The 21,737-nt window shown below is 42.1% G+C and overlaps 1 protein-coding gene across 4 annotated transcripts in view; it reads left to right on the plus strand.

Moving 5' to 3' along the window:
* Positions 1-17,599, plus strand: part of LOC119115042 (rho GTPase-activating protein 6-like) — a 64,703-nt gene extending 47,104 nt beyond the window's left edge. For 2 of the 4 annotated variants that reach the window (XM_037239188.1, XM_037239189.1), the window contains exons 4-16: positions 5,004-5,097; positions 11,837-11,996; positions 12,062-12,133; positions 13,072-13,334; positions 13,438-13,636; positions 13,755-13,810; positions 13,881-14,031; positions 14,104-14,252; positions 15,184-15,363; positions 15,701-15,798; positions 15,871-16,076; positions 16,306-16,383; positions 16,597-17,599. In XM_037239188.1, the coding sequence (XP_037095083.1) occupies positions 5,062-5,097; positions 11,837-11,996; positions 12,062-12,133; positions 13,072-13,334; positions 13,438-13,636; positions 13,755-13,810; positions 13,881-14,031; positions 14,104-14,252; positions 15,184-15,363; positions 15,701-15,798; positions 15,871-16,076; positions 16,306-16,383; positions 16,597-17,087 (2,139 nt within the window). In that variant the 5' untranslated portion in view covers positions 5,004-5,061 and the 3' untranslated portion in view covers positions 17,088-17,599. Of the gene's footprint in view, positions 1-4,830; positions 5,098-8,405; positions 8,799-11,836; positions 11,997-12,061; positions 12,134-13,071; positions 13,335-13,437; positions 13,637-13,754; positions 13,811-13,880; positions 14,032-14,103; positions 14,253-15,183; positions 15,364-15,700; positions 15,799-15,870; positions 16,077-16,305; positions 16,384-16,596 lie in introns of those variants that run through there. The other 2 variants (XM_037239186.1, XM_037239187.1) reach the window with 2 other exon arrangements.
* The last annotated feature ends 4,138 nt before the right edge of the window (positions 17,600-21,737 follow it).

A 21,737-nucleotide genomic window follows, 5' to 3' on the forward strand; every position in this document is an offset into this window, starting at 1 on the left:
TTCCTAATATTGGAAGAATAAACACCTTGCTCGTATCAAATATGATTACATTCCAACCGTTTTCACAGTTCCCGTGTTATCTACGCAGTAGCCTTGCGTAAGCATATGGTCAACGTGTAAAGCAGACAAAAGCAGAGATTTTCCTGGGAGCAAAATCCAGCACATGAATCCATCCAATCACGGGGGGCCGACTCCCGCCCCAGGGCCACAACACACTGCATCAGTGGCCTGCTTTTCTGTGACACGCAGGTCACAGCATTTGGAGAAAGAACAGAGGCTGCGTACTCGTACTCGTGCCAATCGTAAATGACTAAGAACCACATTTAGCATGTTGTCTCTGGGTCATGAAGGCGACAATTGAAGATGAGGATAATGAGGCCCGTGCTGCTCGTTTTGTACCGGTGGCTGCCGGCTCTTTTTTTTTTTTTTTTGTCACGACAATGTCATGCTGCAAGCCCTCTTGGCAAAATTCTCAAATGTCTTGAAGGATAGCCTCGTTATGAAATTCAATGGAAGTAATCTTCAGAGATTTCAGTACATTCAAGCGCTGCTTAAGTGTGTTTTGCTTTTTTTTTATTTTTTATTATTTTTTGGGCTTTTTGTGTATTGTGAAGGTTCCTCTATTCAAATTCAGTAAGATGGTTTAAGAATGCATGACAGCGCAATTAATTCCAATTGTGTGTCGTTGGAGGGTGAAGTGCTACACAAATGTATTTTTAGCCCATCAGCAAAGATTTGCGCAGCTAAGAGACTTTTACTTTTTCACTCTTATTATTTTATGATGCACAGCGAGCAGCAGATGCACCGATTTGCATAAAATGATGAGAGTGGCTCAAAGCACATTGCAAGAAAAACTGTAGCTCATAAACAAAGTGTTTCTGATTGGCCCTCACTAAAAGCTTGCGGTGGAGTTTGGAAAAGCTGGGATGTGATTTGCATTGTTTGGCGACTGCACCGGTATCCTCCGCTTTTTTTTTTTTTTGCAAACAAACCAGAATGCCAAATAGGTCATTAATCATCGCTAATTAGTCAATAATCAATAAACAGCCAGGAACAATGACTTACAGTGCTTGCACTTTAAATCAAAGGCTAGCATTAAGTTGGGGACGATCTTATACAATCTCATCCATCTTGATAATTTTTTTTGTACACCGACTATGCCTAAGTGGCATTAAAACGACCCCGGGATACGCTGCTCGATCCGTAGACAGGAAGTGCACAGGAGTCGGTCATTTTTCGTCAATGAGATCACAGGATATCACGTTCCTCGAATCGGTGTCAGCAAGGCTGCACAAGCCCCTCCCCCTTGCTGCTGCCCCCTAGGAAGATAGGATTCACAGCATCCAGCCATTAGCTGAAATGTGGGAGAAAAAAATCAATGTGCCCGCGTGAAGCTCGCGAAGGTCATCGGGCCAACGCTCGAATTCCGCGCGCCGCTTCGGGCCGGGCTCGGAGCCTGCCGGTCTAGCTTCATTTCTAATGTCACGGATTTGAATCGTTATTAGCATGACCATATGCAGGGTAACTTTTTGTTGATCAAAAGGGAAAGTCGTCGTTAATCAGTCGATGAATATCAACAAAATAGGTCAGTTTCCACACACTAGCCTCTTTTTTAAAACAAAATTGGCACACCCGAGTCATTATTTATTGGCGTTTGACACCAAGCCCAGTGAAACGGGAGATTTCGGCAACTTTCATATCGCGACATGGCATCCCGCAAATAGATCTACGGTCACAACAGGCATTGTGAAAAGGACAATATGTATGGATGGGACATGTTATGAACTACCATATCAACCATTTTACTCATTCTATTTTGATTTGGCATATTTTACAAGATAGACTATAATCTGACCCCCTAATATGAATCATCCAGCGTACCTCTGCATCTCCAGTTTGTCGTCCACCATGCCACTTTGCTCATTTGCATCCCCATTAACATCCATGTCTCCTCGCTCTTCCAGATACTAACAACAAGAAGGCAAACCGCTTTCTGTTGTGTTGCTTGGTGTGCACAGGGAGGGGTAGAGGTAGAGGCCTCCTTGAAGCATTGATAGCCCGGAGTAAATTCTATCAACAGCAAGGGGATATGGAGAAAAACGAGAAATCAATACTTTGCGGCAGCTCGCGTTTGAAGCTGCGAGAAACGCAAGACGGCACAGCACCGACGCATACGCTGCTGCTGCTGCAAAAGTGGTTTAATCAAGTGTTTGTCTGACAACGAGATTGCATTTTCCTCCCTCCATTACTCAGACCCATTACTGGACGTGTGCAATTCGAAGAGATGGCAGGAGAAGAAATGATGTCAAATAGATGCACTCAACGGAATACGCTAATGCATCGTTTTTAGTTAGAACTGCTCAAGGACATCACGATTCTTTCTGGAGCCCAAACAGTTCCATCTGCTGGAAATGCGGCGTCAATGTCAGTGATGACGCATTGGGTTGTGTGGATATTTTTGAGAAGGTCAAAAATGGATGCAAATGCAACATTTCGCTAGTCGTTGGCTTCTATTCTTTGTCCGGTGCTTTGTGAGGACATTTTGCTTGTTAGTAGTGGTTCATAGCACTTTGATGCCATGCTTGGCTGCTCCACTCAAATCTGTGTTTAGCTCCTGAGCGCAACCAAGTGGCCAACAGCTAACACTGCAAGCTCAAATGTGGTCACCTACAACCAATTTGAACAAAGATTGGATATTTATTTTTAGGGAGATTTTCTTGAAAGAGCAACTGGTTAACTTTATAATTTCTGTTATCAATCTTCTGCTTTTACTTACTGGAACTGCGCAAGTGTTCCTCAACTGGTCTCATATTTTCCCATGACCCACTTTAATAGAAGTCATTTCCCCTTTAAATAACTTTCAAAAGTGCATGAATATCATCTTTTTGACTGCACTACCCAATTAATGTACTGACTGTATTGACTTTCACGATAGTGTATTAGCGCCATCTTGTGGTCGTAACTCTTTAAACCAGTTTTAAAAGAAAGGCGATGACTCATAAAAAAAGAACAAGAATTCTCAAGAGCATGTCAAACACAATCACCCAGACAAAACAACCTTATTATGAACAACTATAAAAACATAGTCAAGTTGTTTTCATTTTTCTTCTACTGCTTAATCTTTGGCATTTGTAGTTGCCAAGTTAAAAAAAAAATAAACGAGAGGAAGGAGACAGCCTCCTACGTACAGAAAAAGCTGGCTGCCAAAAATGCCACATTATCCTTCATAATATTGCAGTCCAACTATAATTAAAAGCAGAAAATGGCATTATATTAATCTGGTCATTAAATGGATGATTTTGTTTTGTAAAAAATGTCCTTTCTTTGCATTCCTAATAGCAGCAGTCAAATCTGCACTTATCCCACTTGATAAGTGCCACAGTAGGAAGTGCAGTGAGAATCGTCCTCAACATGGCCACCGCCAAATAAGTGGATCAAACACAAAGCCGCCGACCTCTTATCGCCACTTCCCCTGTCTGTTTGGTGGACCCGCGTATCTGATGGACGCTTATCGAGGCCTTACAGCGCCGGTTCACATGTCACGTTATCACACAGGTCCTTTCCCCGAGGCTCCCACAGGAAGACCGTGTTCCCTGGGCACCGCATGCCAGGGATCTGGAGCGCCCTACAAACTACAGGGACTGTGGGGGGAGAGGAGGAAAAAAAGAAATGCAGCGCAGCCCAAAGAGGAGTGGGAATGTATACCAGTGGAAGTCTGTCTAACATTCCTGTCATGCTGAGTGGCTAATAACACTCAAGGCAAGTTGAGGCCTAATTAGGAGAAAGTCAACCCGAGAAATCCACATACAGTACGGCTGATGAAGTGGGCCACTTAGAAAACCATCGGGTTCGTTTCATGAAAGACTGTTTATAATTTAAATAAACAGAAAGACCCCAATCTGAGCCTTGCATTTGGAACCAACTTTCCTAGAGGAAAAAAATTGAGATTAGAAAGTCCCGATACCAGGTATCGGTATCGCACTCTATTTTAAGGTATCGGGTCCCCTGGTGGCTGCCGATACCAGCCACCGATACTTAAAGGGAAGGTCAACCCCTAAATTTTCTTTGTGCACCATCAGCCAGAAAAAGCTTTTTATTCTTCACTTAATAATATGAATGCCCACTTTAGTGTAATAAGAAGTTAACCACTGAAAAAGATAAAAACAACCAAAATCTCATCTGTTGATAACAAGGAAAGGAGCATACCGTCTTTATTTTCTCACATTTTATGTGAAAAACCACAAAACAAAATAAAAAACAGGAGAAGACCTAACTAATGCTAAGATGCTAATCATTTTATGCTTGTTGAACTGACGTTTTGAATTCTTCGTTTTGTGCGTATTGCTCCCCCAAAATATGTGCAAAAGTCCCCAATTGTCGAGCTTGTAAATTTTCACTGCCGAACTACTTTGTACAACTCACTTTTTGCATTTTATCTTTAAAAACCTCCGTCTCGTTTTTGATGAACACTTAGGCCTACTATGCCACTGTAGTTTCGTATTAGTCACGATGCTGGTAAGTTGGAGAGCAAAGTATTTTTCCAAGGTGACACTTGGCGTCAAAACTTTGAAAACCACTGCACTACTGTATAAGGACAACTGATCAATAGTACACACACAGTAAGGAAGTATTCGGAATACTCGTGTCGTCGCTGGTGCCAGCCTTTGCAATTTGTCATTGCATTTTGTCAGGGGAAGTAACTGGGATGAAATGATGGATGAGTTTTGTTTATCTGCAAATCTTTAAGGGGGGGGGAAAAAGTTCCGCCTCAGGTCCTGAGTCAGACTCTGGGTGTGTGTGTGTGAGTGCATGTGAAGAGGAGGGGGACTCTTTCATAATCCCATGCAGGGTGATGAGTTGTAGATCCACTCTTCGGGCTCCGTTTGGACTTGTGGCCGCGGGATGAAGCCTACGTCTTGTGTACTCTTGCTGCCCTGGTGATTGTTTAAGACCAACATGGCCGCTCAGGGACTCCTAAGCAGCGTTTTCTCCTGCTCCCTCAGTCCCAGGACCATCTCCAAACGTGGACTGAGGCAGACCAGGAGCTTGGACCCGGCACTGATGAGGCACTATGGAACTGAGAGCACGTCCTACCAGGTCAGACACATCACTCAAGTAATAACATTTCACTTTTTTTTGTTATACTGATGGAATTTTGTTTCTGCTCATGTTGTGCTTATGAAAAACAGGTTGAAAAAGAATGACTGATTGCAAATTCCAGTCATGATGGAAAGTCCCCCAGGGAGCACAGCTTTTTGTAATCTTAAGAGAGGAGGAGTAAAATACAATTGGGGTTTTATTGGATAGTTAAACATGAGTTAAATTGGGGTATTACAGCGGCAGAGTGGATAATAGCGCAAGAGAATTTCTGTACTTATGTGTTGACACTAGGCAAAGAGAATGAAAGCAGCGGTGTATGGAGCAACTTTACATGCAAATTCATGGAAGGGAATGAAGAGTTTGATACACATATTGAAGCGAGCAGGAACAAGAATACAAATATTTTTAAACAAACCTAAACATGTATTGATGAATAATCTCTATAAAAGCGCATGAGAATTAGAGAAACAGCAACAATACTAACTATCAGCAGTGGAGTGAAAACAAACATTTCACCTGAATCTTTTTTTTTTTTTAGAACATACATTGGTATTTGTATTTTATTTTTCCTCTAGCTTGCTTGAGATTGTTTGTTGCAATATTGCTAAAAACAAATACCAATGTGTGTTTAAATTTTTTTTTTTCCCCCTTATTTTCTAAAACTATGTCCGACGCTATATAAAATTAATGCCATGAATTTAAACTCAGCAGTGGAGTATCAACTCAAATTAATGGAGACTAAACAGGAGTGAATATGAACAGCAGCAAAAATAGTCAGCATATCGTATCAATAAATATGGTGATCATTTAAAAAAAATACAAGAATAATCAATATATGCAGATAGTAATAACTCTCAATAGTGAATGAAAGTTTAGAAAACGATGCACGTTCCATGAAAACAAAAGTTGGAATTTGCAGGCATTGCGACATTGCTGCATTTTCACAATCGAGCAGACCTCGCTTACGTCAGCAAATGCGGATTCAAACCATGTGTGTGAGTGTTTGTCAAAAAGGGGTGTGACAGCATGGAAATACGCTGACACATTTTGCAACTATTTCGCTGGATGCGACTCAAAATGGCCTTCTCATGTTGGAATAATTTGGGACCCAAAAAAAAGGTTAACCCTTTGATGGGCCTTTTTGTTTGTACACACACACACAAAAAGGAAGGGAGTTCTCCACATTAATTAGCAACAAACAACTTATGTTCAAAGTTAAGTCCAATGATGTTATAGTATCAGAAAAATAAATCGCCTTTTCTTACCCTGTAATTTTTTTCTCCAAAACAAAAATGAAAAAAAAAAACATACTTTGATTTATGATCCAGGGCGATGGCTGCAAGCGCCTCTTTTCATTAGTGCTAAATCTGCTGTGGCAGTAACGCGCGTATAATTTAAGACTGTTTGTTCTGTACGGCCAGTCCTCATGGTAACACTGTTTATTTTGTGCAATGGAACCTTGACATTATAAATAGGCTTGTAATGAAAACCAGATATCTGGACCATCTTATAATCGTCAGCGAGAGCGTCGGAGCGCTTATGTAATTCTGATGAAATGGATTAATACTACAGAAAATAACTTTGACACGTCTTCAATGACGCTTTGCTTTTCACCTTGTTTTCTATTTCGCTTCATAAGGGTTAAGTTCGAGCCTATCCATGGGGAAGGCACGCCGGACTGACTCGTTGCCAGACAATTCCAAGACAAACAAACGTTCACACACACAATTTAGAGTCTTCAATTAATCAAGATGCACATTTTTAGAATCCCTAGTACCTAGAAAACGCACGCAAGCACAGGGAGAACATCCACACTCCACACCGGGATTTGAACTTCAGAACTTAGAGGCAGACACGCTAACCACTAGCACACCATGCTGCGCACAAAGTTTTTAAAAAAATGAGCGCAGCTGACTTAGCATGTCAAACTTTTTGGTGACTTTCCCACAATGCTCATTCCGAAACGGAGACTGCAATGGGTGACAGCGCGTGAGATCTCAGCATACCTCATGAGAGCCTAGCAAAAGAGCAAAAGATCAACTCTGCATTTATTTTTTTCTTTGGGCTTTTTGCCACATGTATTCTCAAAAAGAAAGACACGCCTCAGAATGAGAATAGAAGAAAATAGACCTAGAACGCAAGCTTCATTTCAAACTCTAAAGTTGGTGTGAATGTGGATGCGAATGCTTGTTTGTCCCTATGAGTGTCTGGCGACCAGTCCAGGGTGTGACCCGCCTCTGTCCCAAAGTCAGCTTGGAAACATTCCAGCTCACCCCGTGACCTTAGTAAGGACGAGCGCTATGGAAAATGAAGTTATGTTACTTAAAAGATGGCCGGTACCCTTCTGAAAGATGATGATTAGGATAACTGACTCCGGAACTGAATCATTTAATTTTTATGGGAAGATTTTTCAAACAACTCCTTTTCTTGAACTAAAAAAAGAACATTGCACGCATGTTAATACTAAACGGTCTTGTGCTCACTAGGTGGTGGTGGTGGGGGGTTCAGTAGCCTGAGTGAACGTTAGAACAAAGACGAGTCATCTGGTTTACATAAATACCGTCAAATAGTGAGCCGGCACGTCTTGATCCGTGGCTTTGCTTTCCTACGGGCCCATATTTCTTCCCACAGCACAGTGCCCTTTTTTTGCATGGCATGGAATTAAGCCTCTGCATCGCTATGGCAACTACTCCTCAGTCAGAAGAGCTGCCGGCTGGACGGATGCATGTAAGCACAGAGGTCATAATCAGTTCATTCAAATCTCACGTTTGTTCCCGAGATCTTATTATCTGCAGCGTGTCAAGTCACAGGCCATTAAAGTGACAGTGAGGAACCATATCCTGATCAAAGTGTCTGCTTGGAAAGTAAGGGCATAACAGGGTTAACCTGACAGTAGGTGAGGTGTATTACCTCACCTGTCATGGATTTATTAGGATTTCACTGTACTCTTACATTTTGCTCTCTGACTGAGATCAAATGGCTCCCCTTACAAAGGGGTGCACAGTTATTGTAAATATAGTAGGGATGTATAGTTGTAGTGAATGTGGGGGACAAAAAAAAATAATCATACACTATATACACTCAAGTACCCGCTCAGGCTTTTTTTTTTTAATTTATAGAAGATAATGTTTCGTTAAAACATAGCCATTTTTTTGATAAAAGATGTGTGCATTTAATTGTATTTATTAATATTTATTTTATTTATTAATATTAATTTAATTAATGTTATGTTAACGTTGTGTACTTCACCATAGCAACGTTAGTGGAGGCTCATAGGAATTGATGCGTTTGCGTCCCCGTCAATCTGGCGTAAAGTTCACAGTGCACGGTGTAAAGTTCACCCGAACGACGTAAAATCATAAACACGTTCGCAAGATAAAATTTAATCGTGACGTAAAGTTCTCTTATGTAATAAAACACCGAGCTCTATAACGCCTTCGTCTCCATTTAGATTATTATTATCGCTCTTTTGATAAAGTACTTCCGCGATGGAGCTCTCAAATTGGTCAGTGAACGCGCCACGCTTTCCGCTCCTGTCAAGAGTTTGGACCATGTCTGCGAACATGAAGACTCTGCTACTTATTCTCCCGGGCAATTTAGTTGAGGATCAAGCAATTTGGGAATGTTTCTTGCAATCGTTGCACGTTTGAGTGTTCGAAATGGGTGAACCTCGTTTGAAGCGAAGCGTTACCTTTCACGTAAGTGTGATTCCCATTGTCTTATCAAATTTGCGCTTGCAAACCTTTTTTTCCTCCATGCACTTTTCAATATGTGATGTCAGTGTACATGTTTAATTTTCTTCAGATGATCTTAATGCGATACTACATTGTGTTACTGAGCTCCCTAGTGAATAATATTATTTGAGGAAATTGCTGCTTTTCTTTAAAAAAAAAAAATCACCTATTTAATCCTAATATTATTTTGGCGGAATAATTAAAGCCACTGCAAATTTTTATGTTTTTATGCGGGGAAAAGGAAATCAAGTCAAGTTCCATTGAATGGCTTCCTGAGCACAGGGACCCACTCACCACTGAATGGGGCCAAGCGCGTTTCTTGTGTATTATCGCATGTTTCAATCTTTCCATATTGTATGAACTACCTCCAAGCTTTCCTGTCATTGTGTTCCAAGAAAAGGCCAACACAAGCTTTGCATCTCAACAAAGCCTTTTAATTGGGTTCAAGTGCTGTCTTCTAGGTAAGGAAAGGTGCAGCAGCTTAGTGGTCAACTGGAATACAAACACCGTTGCTGTCACGACAACGTCTCAGTGAAAACGCAGATCAATGTGTTTAAACTCATCAGTCATGAGAGTTGGAAGGAGTCAAGCTGTCATGAGTGTTTTATTTTGGCTTGCAAAGCAAATGTCCAAAGAGAAAAATCCAACTAGCCTTAACGTCCCATGTCCAAAAAACATAAATATGTATTCTAAACTTCACACACCACAGAGAAGAGTGTTGTTACCAACCATGACAAAGTTGAGGGAGTAAAATTATCTATGGTAAGAACATAAAATGAGGCCTCGTGAAAAATCAAGCCGTACTCTCTGCTCTCAAATTCTGTGGCCATCCCCAACGCTGAGAACATGCCTGACTCGACGACCAATCAAAAACTACAACCCCAAATAATGGAGGCCAAGCATCGTACATGGTGTGAGAAATGTTTTTAGGCCATAAATATAAAATAGTCCAAAACGTAAGTGCTTAGCATGCCTTCTTGTGCCACGTGTTGACATCTTACGTCGCTGCACAAAGTAGTCCATTGTGCACAGTTTGTAGCCTTAAACGGATGTTTTTCAACATGAACAGGCAAACAAAGAAATTTACTTATTCTCGTTTCGATGGATTGATGGCGTCCCATCCCCGCACCCCCTCAAATATGATACGGTCAAGTCATCTGACTTTTTCCTCCATATTGTATATCGAGTTAACCCTTTTGACTGACGATTTATGTTGTGTTTTCATGACAAGATTTGAGGTAGTGCCAGGGGTTGACTGACTGATAACAGGACAGACATGTCATTTTGTTTTTCTAATGTGCGTCACTGATTGTGTAGTGGTGCACTTGCCTGAATTTGTGCCTGACTCCAGGCAGTGCGGGTTCAATTGTGCCTCACTGATGGTAAAATAATTTGGTTTGCGGGCAGAAAAATAAGCTTCCCTGTCACATTAATCACACGTTATCTGCTCATAAAATAATTCCACCTAAGTTTTGTGTAATTAAGGTGTAGAGGTCGACTTCAACGTTTCAAAGTAGGAGTTCATCGAGAAGTCGAATCTTCAAGACGTTATTGAGCTTGAATAAAAATAAAAAAAATAGATGAGCACCTGTGGGAAACTTTCTTGCTATTGCATCACAGGTACTTCCATGCGGGAACTCTGATGTCAAATTGAGTCACAGAAGGGACTTGTGCAACACTCGTCTGCCAAAACATTAGACAGACGTGAACAATCTAATGAGATCCAATACAATTTGACTGGGGGAAGTGTTCATTTAACAATTAATCGGTTATTGGAATTTTATTCTGCTGATATCGGAACCAGCATTGTTTGGAACAAAAAATTGGTTGGTACTAGTTTTTACTGTATACTCGTTGTCATACCCTCACATGTAGGAACACAAATAAATATGTAAAAAACAAATCTGTGGTTGAATGCGATTGTTGTAGAATCTTTGGCAACTGTGTCATGATCGTATTCCCAGCAGGTTATGTTGTCGATCCCCCGCTACTGTAGCGTGAACCTAATTCTCATTTAATGGAAGCCAGCCACTTTAATGTAAGCCTTATCCTGATAATGAGCAGCTAAGCCTCTTTGGAACACGGCTCATATGATTATCTTGACTCGCGCCGGATGGATCGAGGCGTCTGTAATCTGCGGCGCACGGTGATGCTCGACAAGTTTCTGGATTGCGCATCAGATTATTGGAGTTGTCGTGAGCGCCGAATCACAACGTTTGCCTTTTTAAGCGTTAATTGTGCTCATGACTTTGAATGTGTTTTTTTTTTAGGAGGTGTGTGTGCTTCCGTGAACACATCTCAGTTTGCATAAGATATCAGTCTCTGGTGTGTGACGCAGGGAAATGATTAATACCGTCGTCACGTTCATGGTCAGTCACATCCTTTTCAAGCTTTTCATAGTGTGTGATAGGTAATTAGAATTTAGCGCGTGAAGAATTCTTGAAGGTTAAGCAAGTGCTGGTTGCGATAAAAAAAATTCAATGACAAATGTGTTATGATTTTGCCTTTTATACACCAAATGAAATATTGAGGTTGTTGAATTGTAGTTTTCTTTTAAAGGATTTTCAGATAAAAGACGATCATGTTTACTTGGTTCTTGAACTCATTCACTGCCGACCCAGTTAATATGGATTTTTGACGTCTATGAATGAGTTATGTGGCATTTAGCATTTTCCGCCATTTCATATTTACAAGTGCTATCCCTCAGTTTCTGCTTTACTGGCTGAATTAGGGCCACTGACTTGTAATTGCTTGGTGTCCCAATACTTAGGGCCATATTCAACTATGATATTGCTCCAGTGGATTAATTAACATCATTAGTAAAGGCTCGGCCCCCAGCTACACATCGTCTATTGGAGAACAAAGTGCTGTCACGCCACTCTACTATGCCGGCATCCAGTTAAGCTAAAATTATCCCCGTACAAATGGTATAATTGAGTCTTCGGGAAATTAATTTCACTTCCTTTTAGTGTCTTTTAATTTCTGCACGCGTGTGTCCTCAGGGAAACTTCACATGGAACAGCGTGTCGGGACGCTCCGTGGGTCTGAAGCCCGTCCCGCTGCAAAGCCTCTCCGAGCTGGAGAGAGTTCGTCTGCAGGACGTTGCCTTCAGGCGACTCCTTTGCGATCGGAACTTGGGCTGCCAAGTCACCATTCCTAAATGTATATTTCTATTACTGTTACACTTGTTGTTTTGTCTGTTAAAGCAACTGACACTTCTTTTTTAGATGGCCACAAATACAAAAAGTCGCTCAGGCGTAAGCTGGATTCACTTTCCAAGGAGAAGAGTAAAGACAGAGGTAATGTGTTAAGTGCTTTTTTAGGTACACCCTCACAGGTACCACTTTTGTACCCTTGACACTTGATTCCTCCATGCTCTTGAGTCGGTGCCAATTGGCAAAAGGCTTATGTGGCAGTGTTGCACAACATCTCGCCACTGATCTGCTATAAGATTATTCACCTCTCTCACTCAGGCTTTTGTGAAGCAAGGTTAAGGTTAAGATACCCGATTGGGCCCTGAATGGATCTTAGACGTCTATAGCCGTCAATGGCAGTGAATGAGTTGGGTTTCCATAGATCTCAAAGTTTGCTGAGTCAAAGTGCAGTTATATCCCAACTACAGTAGTTATTTTTATTTTTATTACATCATGACGTTGAAGCATGTTCCCCACTGAGGAATGTCATTTACTGAAGCCCCTCCTCCACCCTTCCACTTAACCATACTCAGCCTCTGACACTTGAAAAGAATCTCACCAAATGTACTCAAGTTCATGAAAGATAAACGAAAATAGTCTGAAATGGCGGCTCATTGGTTGCAGTATAAAGCCACGCCCGCCTCTTCCTTTTTTACCCTTTGTTTACAAAAGCCCTAAGTGCTCTCAAACTGAATTTTGAATGTGTGCCAACCTCGGCCCAGCCTTGTTTAATACACTTTGTAATGTCAAGACTTAATACAATCTAAAGGATTAGCCCCACTTCGAAATGAACAAAAATGTTGCACTAACGAACATCATTTATCTATTTTTATTTTTATTTTTACATTCCTGGATCAAGGTTTTCCTTTTTTGGGTTAAACTAAAATAAATGTTTTTTTTGTCACCAAATTTTCAAAATCTATAAAGTAGTGCTTTTGGTGATTGATTGGTACCAATCAGCGTTATTAAAAAATGTATATATATTTAATTGAGGAATAATAAAAATGATCCAATGAAAAGCTAAGGTCCTGTCTGTCCCGCAGAGGCAACACCGCAAGCCTTCAGCATCCCGTTGGCGCAGGTCATCTGCAACGACCGCACGCAAAAGCAGCGCCACGACGCGCCGCAGGAGCAGCACTGCGACCCCACCGAATTAGTGCTGTCCTTCCTCCACTTCACCTCCACCTTCAAGAGGGCCAACAAGGATCTGTCGAGCAGCAACTCATCCCTCAGCTCCAATTCAGAAAGTCCCAATATGTCGCCGTTTGCTCGAGCGGCTGACCCGGCTCCGAGGACGTGCAGGAGGGTACGATCAAAGCTCACAGTCATCCAGTATGACCTCAAATAGCAGCCTCTAGTCTCATATTATTTATTAAAAAAAAGTGTTTGTCACCCATCCACTTTTAAAGGGCGGCGTGTCAGTGGACTGCATCACCGACCTGGACGATAACCAGTCGCAGCTCTTGGAGGCCCTCCAGTTGTCTCTGCCAGTGGAGACGACGAGCAAAAACAGGAAGAAGAGGCACGACAAAAAACTGAGCCTAAACCCCTTGTACCCCCAAGTGCCCAAAGTGGTGGAACTCTGCTGCCAGCACCTGGAAAACCACGGTACTCGTATTGTGAAACAAGTTCCCCAGAATCATGGGGTCATTACTTAAAGTTGTATTTTTTTTTCACAAATTTATGCTCATGATTCATGTCTGAGAATACTATCATCTCCACGTAGGTTTACAGACTGTGGGAATCTTCCGTGTGGGAAGTTCCAAGAAAAGGGTGAGGCAGGTAAGAAGTCAGTAATTAGCTACCACTGCATCAGCAGCGTCAATGTATAAATTGGTTTTCTTTCCTCCAGATGCGTGAAGAGCTGGATCAGGGATGGGAGCTCCATTTGGACGAGCAGCACAGCGTTCACGACGTGGCGGCCTTGCTTAAAGAATTTCTCCGCGACATGCCTGACCCACTATTGACTCGGGAGCTCTACACGGCGTTCATCAACACAACGTGTGAGGCGCAAACACAAATAGGCGTGAACAATAGCAGATGTCAGTCAATGACGTCTTCTCTTCTACCGACAGTGTTGGAGCGGGCCGAGCAACAGAAGGCCATCCAGCTCTTGATGTTCTTGCTTCCTCCTTGTAACTGTGACACGCTGCATCGCCTCCTCTCCTTGCTGTCCGCCGTGGCTGCGCATGCTGATGACATGCTGGACGAGGAGGGACACAAGGTACACAAGACACCCCTTCTTTCACTTACCGTATTTTCCGGACTATAAGGCGCACCGGACTATAAGGCGCACCTTCAATGAATGGCCCATTTTAAAACTGTGTCCTTATATAAGGCGCACCGGACTATAAGGCGCACCATTAATGCATCATGTCAGATTTTTAATCCAAATCAAATCATTCTCCATTTTATCTCTTTTATTTCAACTTCAGATGCAACAAATTACTTTATAATCACAAAATAATGATCCATAGTCTTTTTGATTCATGATTCATAGTCTTCAGCGGGCCACTTATGATTGAGTTCATGACACAATGCTTCGGGCCAGTTTAAATTTAGGAATTTGGTCCATATATAAGGCGCACCGGACTATAAGGCGCACTGTTGAGAAAATTTTAGGTTTTTAGGTGCGCCTTATAGTCCGGAGAATACGGTATGTGAAGAAACAGATTCTTCAAAAAAAAAAAATTATCCGCTCATTCCAAATATAACTTTTTTTTTTTTCACTTAATGAAGGCATATGCCTTTTTGAATTGATTGCCCTGCTGAACCTTGTGGGAAGGCGAGTGCGCCTTTAATCATCATGTTACTTTAAATCTGTGCTTCTGCTTGTTAGCCTAAATGAAGGTCAACGTCACATCTACTGATTACAAGGAAATGAATAGTGGCGGAGCGGTGCCGAGTTGTTACATTGTTTGTAATTAACCTCAGCGTAAGATGTCACACGGAGATGTGCGCGTGAATTAAGGATTGTGGTTAATTAATCTTTCTGGATGGAGAAAACGTTTTGTATTAAGAGAGTAGGTCGAAGTTGCCTTGTCATTGATCATAACTAGCAATTAGACACTATTATTCACGATGCCTGTTTATGTTTCATAGTGCAATAATCATCCTTAATAACGATGTAGCAATCCTGTCATGGATATTTTCAGAAACCGGGAAACAAGATGACCTCGTTAAATTTAGCCACCATCCTGGGGCCCAACCTCTTGCACAAGCAAAAAAACTCCGACAAGGAGTTTGCTGTCCAGAGTTTAGCCCGTGCCGAGGAAAGCAACGCCATCATCAGCGTGCTCCAAACCATGATCAATTCGTGTGACTCTCTATTTCTGGTAAGGCACACTTACTATAAACTGTTTACCATCAAGCCAGTGGAATTTTTTAATGGAGCGCAGGCGCCTAATAAAATGTAAACATTAACTTTACAAGTTTTTACAAATGTACTTTTATGGTCACTGATATACAAAGTAGAACTTCGGTGAAGACTCGGAGGCTCTTCCGTGGTGTCAAGTTGAATTTTGTGAAAATAAGAAATACAAGATGTGTACAGTGCTAGTCTAAAACCAATAACACGCTATCTCAATTGTCTTGTCTGCTCGACTGATGAATTGCTCATTGAAGTGAACAATTTATATGACATGATAACAACGATATTGCCCTCACTGTCAGGTTCCTGCTGAGCTACAGAATGAGGTGCTGCTGAGTCTCCTAGAAACCGATCCTGATGTTGTGGACTACTTGCTGCGGCGGAAGGATACTCGATACTCGTGGGTATCGACTAGGCTCAGATTGTCTCTTATGATGAGCTAATCAATCACATATAATGTCTGTTTGTTTAGTGATTCAAGCCTGAGGGCAGTGCGCGAGTCCTCCCTGATGGAGAGGTGCTCATCCAATGAGTCCCTGTCCAGCGGCGAGGCGTCCCCTTACGACAACAGCTCCCCCGTCCTATCCGATCGACTCCTGCTCCTGGAGGACGACCAGACGCTCTCGGAAAGCGGCAACGAATGCGCGTCTCGAAACTCGCCAGCTACCTTTACCACAGGTAAAGTCGAATTCAGGTGTGCGTGTTTGTGAAAGCATGAGGCTCTGACAGCGTTTTTATAACTGAGATGAATGGCATTGCATCATCTAAAATGACTCTGGTCCCAACATGCTGTGAAGTAAACTATAATTATACTCTCGTGTAGAATAATTAGAGGTCCACTCAAAGTATTTATTTTTCACTTAAGCACAGTGATTATTCCCACTCTCTCTTTTGTCTGTGTGCTTAGAAGAGGCCTTGGAGGATCACTTCTGGGACACCTGGCATCCACTTTTCAGCAAGAACGTTATTGACCTTGACATCAATGGTAATATGTTTTCATCGAAGCAGTGCACCGCAGCTCATTTAACAAACACAGCGAGAACTCAAAATGTGTGTACAGTCCTAAAAAAAAAAAACATGTTGCGCAAAGCTTTACTTTTCTCACGTCGCACGACACGTAAATAACTCGTGTTGCATTTGTTAATCAACAAAGTGCAAGGAATACGCAACCTTCAAATGTCCGTCTGTTTTCTCTCAGGCTCCCTCGGAGACATGTCTGAATGGAAGTCATTTGGATCGTCAGAGGGGCTGAGCGGTCGCCAAGGTAACAACAAGCTGCCCGTCAGCCCGACAACAACCTCATTGGATGCTTCGGGAGTCAGGCCACACCTCCCGGCGGCTCGCGGCAGCAGCGGCGACGGCCCTCGCGACCAGACGGGATCCAAGCAACCATTACCTTCATTACACCAAGCACCCATCAGCCAATCCGGAGCCATCGGCTCGAACGACCTGGCAGACAGGGCGAGACGCCCCGTCGATGCCATCCTTGCCGATGGAAGAGATTATTTGTTTCAACCTCTCGGTGAGATGCGTGTCTCTCATTCCGCGCCCTCCATCACTCTGCCTCGCCAACCCCAGAGCGGAAGCACTAGAACTGCGCCTGAACGGGCCTCCGGTAAAGCGAACGGCCATATTTGGCAGATCCTATCGACAAACAATGGAGATGCGCTGCCCGAAACGCTGGTGTGACAAAATCATGAAGACTTTTTTTTTTGGCCCATCATAATCAGCCGCTGAGATGATGCTAGTAGCAAATTCTCACTGGTAGTTCAAATCGTTTCACTGATTGTTCTATATACTATGTATATATGCGATGCTAAGATATATAAATGTCCATGCATTAATCGTCAATTTATATATGACACGTGTTTTCTTTTCTAAATAGTCTTGACAATCAAATGCATTTCAGCCTTTAAAACATGTATAAATGTATTTTCTATTTAATAACTTAAATTTCAGCCAGATTCAAATGCTGAATATAAACACAGTCGTAGATATGTTCATAATTTGCCATAAGAAATGATATTCACCCGCATAAGATACTGCAAAGAATTTTGTCGAAAGCCTACTAAAAGCCTTTTTTTTTTTCTATGTTAATAATTGCACTGCAATTTTTCTGGAACTACTGTAAATGTATTAAACCTAATGTTTTTAATCACACATTTTTCTTTACATGCATTAAACACCATATCCACAATCCACCACATTCTCCAAGTGTGTATTCACTGCATTTGTTTTAATTAGCTACATCTTTTTAATCTCCCCGAGTTGCTGTTACAGGTAAAGCCTACACGTTTTCAAATGCTTTGTTTGACATCATCATAGTGTCGCACCGTAAATGACTTTATATAAGATTATTGCAAATAAGAGGATTCATTTGACTAGATTTGCTCATTATATTAAGAAGCCAGCGTGAATAGAAATGATGCATTTGATTAAATTCTATTTTTTTTTTTTTTTCTTGTAGGTGTCAGAGTCACTGTGACAGTTTCCTTACTGACCACATGGAGGCAGCATTAGACCAGAGGTAAAAGCACCAAGCAATTGTTGCTTCATAGCATTTCAAATCTACTGCACTTTGATACTGCTAAAGCCAATAACTACTTTTGCAGCCTGGTAATGTTTGACATTTCCAAAAGAAAGCTTCACGCCAAGTGAAAAGGTGACACACTGAATACAATGTTATGAGAAGATTTTTTATTGATCTTACTTAGTCTATTTTGACGGAAAAAAAAGAGACATGGGAGACTGTTTATTTGGGTTATTACTGTGGCTCAGGGCTTTTTCCGAGCTCCTGCGGCTCACTTTGATGCCGCTCGCTAATCTAATAGGCTGAGGTGCCTCTGTCACCTTATGTGAGCAACCTCCTCCTAAGATGTGATGTTTCATTTCACAAAATGTATCTGGTGGCAGCGCCTTGATGGACATCAAGAAGATGATCCTTTTGGCCCGAGAGCTGCCACTGTTCCCGGCAGGCGTGCCATCCTCTGGCTGGCCGGCTGGCATCGGGAGCAGCTGGAAGCGAGAAGTCCAAGGTCACCTCTCCAGCAAAATGAGAATGAAGGCGGGTGGCTGACGGTCCAATCAGGAAGAGAGTCACCCCGCAATGTTGTCTCAAGGTCAAGCGTGACAAAAATCTCCTCAGAGTTCCACTAGAGCCATGGTATGTATACTAAGTTTTAGAACCTCATGACTCATCGCCCTTTCATTTTTGTCGTAATTGCTCCATTCTTCTGTCAAGTACAAAATGACCTTGGAAATATCAAAAATTCTTCCACGCGTTTGACGGACTGTACTTTGCAACATCATGCAACTGCGATTCACATTTTAAATCAACGCAAAACCGGTTGCCAAGACCCGCCACTCGTGAAATTTTTGTGTAAGTGGAGGCTTGCACGGTTGAATTAATCCCGCCTCAATTGATTGGTGCCTGTTGTAATGGAGAAGCAACAAAGGGCAGGACAGACCAAGCGAGGCCGAAGCAGAGCGAGACCAAGCTGTCCTGGAGAAATATTACATTTCAGCCATCCATTCATTTGTAAACTGCTTAGCCCGCACGGTGTAGAAAGAAGTCACAAAATAATAATTCCAAAGTGCATTATAATCAATACGAGAGGATTGCTCCTCTATCATTCGTGATAGCCGTGACAAATTTGCAGTAATACAGCATTGTATAGTGAGCCTCGGATTCTTATTTATTATAGTGTGAACGGCACATCCCAAAGTGTAACTCTTTAGTTCAATATGGTTTAATATTTCATGATTGCCACGCCGGCTTTATTAATGTCTAATGGAAGACCCTTTTGATCCCGATGGGTTACGCCGACCTCATTGAATGCCATCATCATCACGTTTATGTGCGAGGAGCACACATGGTTTTGTTGTTACAAACACACAACAGCTTTTTGTCAGCTTTGTGCTCTGAGTCTTTTTTTTTTCTTCCCTCGACGCACATATAAACGCGTGCAGATGTGCAATGTGGATTCAGGGGATGCGTCGAGGGGCAGGCAGCAGATCAATGTGGCTCGATTGCAATGTGTCACTTCTTTGGCAGGCTGCATAGTGAATGATTCACTTCTTGAAATTGTATTAGCAGCACTATGCGGCACACTCAAAAAACAGAATGTGTTACTTTGAGTTATTTCTCCCGTATATCATAACATGTGACTTTATAAGACAGCTTTCCAGATTCTGTTCCGTATTTTTGTCATGTGGTGGACAATTAGCATGTAGCATAGAATTGGGTATGTCTCTATTATGAAATGTAGCTCAAATTCTCCCTCTGCGACTATAACAGTATGTTATATTATTAATGTTTAGTTACCTTAGTGAGTTTCCTCCGAGTCAGGCAACATGTTTAATTCATGTTGAGTTTTGTTTTTACCACAACATCCAACTTCTTTAATTATAAAACCCGCACAAGCATGCGAAGACGATGCCGAGGATTCTAACCCAGAACCTCAGAATTGTGGGGTAATAGTGCTCACCACTTCTCCACTAATGTAATAGATTACGCTAATCATAATGCATTTAATATAAAGACGGAAAAAAAGCCTTTGCCGCTTCTGGGGCTCAAGCCCCAATAGGATGAAAGTTGTGAACCAAAGTGCCTGCAGTTAATAATGAGGGCTCCTTTGGAAATGATTACAGATGAGTGCATTCCCGTGGAAAGAACGGAAAGAAAAAAAAAGCAAAAGCTGCTCCGGTTGTTGTTTAGGACAAGATGACGGATGAACTTAAATTACACTCCCGCCTCTTCTATTCCTCCCGGCATTAAGGAATTTAGTGAATCAGCAAAAAACCCCGACAAAGCCACCTGCGCATTTTAAAGTGAGCACAAGTTCGGGCAGATTGAGTGAACATATGTTGTGTGTGTGTCTGAATATGCATCAAAGCCCGAGTGGGCCAAGTAAGAAGCTCGGCTCAAAACTCCCATCTGAATGAACTAACATTAATACGTGTTGATTTCATGACAGAATCCTGCAGTGAAGGCAAAGAAACTGCTCGTTCATCATCTTTCTTAATGCTTGGACGAACACCAAGACAAAACTGTGAAAAAGTCCCTCCGATCTCCAAAACGACTTTCCTCCCTCGGATCTTTCGCAAAAAGAACAACCCATTGTTCTCACAGAGCTGGAACGGGACCGTACTGATCGTTCCGAATAGGCATTCGCTATTGATTGTTATCACTGGAAGGCTCAGATGTTGTTTCTGGAAAATAAAAAAATGGTGTCTTTGAGCACATCGGTTCACTTCAACTTCACTGGTACCTTGCCAACCCGCAGACCTTCGCAAACATTCTCATTGGCTAGAAAGAACTGTTTTTACAACAAAGCTGAGAAATGCAAGGTTCTGCTGACCCTTTTGCTAATCTAGTCTGTCTTTGAATGCAGTTGCTAGCTAAACATGCTAACATTATGCTACATAGCCATACTTAGAGCAGCAGCTATGCTTTCTTCGTAAATTTATCCAGCTATTCCATTGAGGCCCATTTCGTTTCTATTTTCGAGAGACGGTAACGATTTAAAAAAATAAAATAAAAGTGAGTGAGCTTTACAAGAACGCTATTGCCCTCTCCTGTCCTCTGTTTCACTTTTACTCTGCAATCTCTGTGCTTTAACTTCCTCATGGTGGATTTAACCTTCAAAAGCATATTGAATCATCTTTTGACGGTGTCTATCTGAAATGTATTTTTGTGGTTTCACAAAAATTGCATAATATTATCGAACCAGGGATTGCAGACGGTGAACGCCTTGGTTAAATCTGAACGCTTGACAGACTTGGCAGCACTTATTCAAGGTTATGGGATATCGCAAATGTCAAGTACTGCCTATTAAAAATATAAGCAAAAAATAAAGTGAAGTCAATACTTTTGTACTGCTTAGTAATATCTTTCCAAATTCTCCATCCACCTCATTCAGCGGGTCACGTAAAATCATTTCTCCACGAGTCGTAACGGTCCGCCTTCTACCGTGACCTGCGGCAGGTCATCTCTGGCGCCAACCGTCTCGCTCCGCCCGCCCACGCTGTGCCAAAAGCCCTGAGTCAGCACAGCTCACCCCCAGCCAGCACGGGCGTACGCGCTGCAATCTCGATCCAGGGAAAAAGCCCTCATCACGTCGGCCGTATCTCCGGGCAGCCATTATGCTACCTGATGGATGGCTGAGAGTGAAAGATACGCCTCAGTACTCTCTTTGGAGCAATGTGTCCGCACAACAATAGAGGTATTTAGATTAAAGAAGATGGACGGATTTAATCACGATCCATAGGTGATTCAATGTTGGCTTCCTCGCTCTTGGCTTTGTTTGTGAAAACATTCCCTTTGATTAAACACTCATG

The sequence above is a fragment of the Syngnathus acus genome, chromosome 21 (assembly GCF_901709675.1).
Source record: "Syngnathus acus chromosome 21, fSynAcu1.2, whole genome shotgun sequence".
NCBI classification, from domain to species: Eukaryota; Metazoa; Chordata; class Actinopteri; order Syngnathiformes; family Syngnathidae; genus Syngnathus; species Syngnathus acus.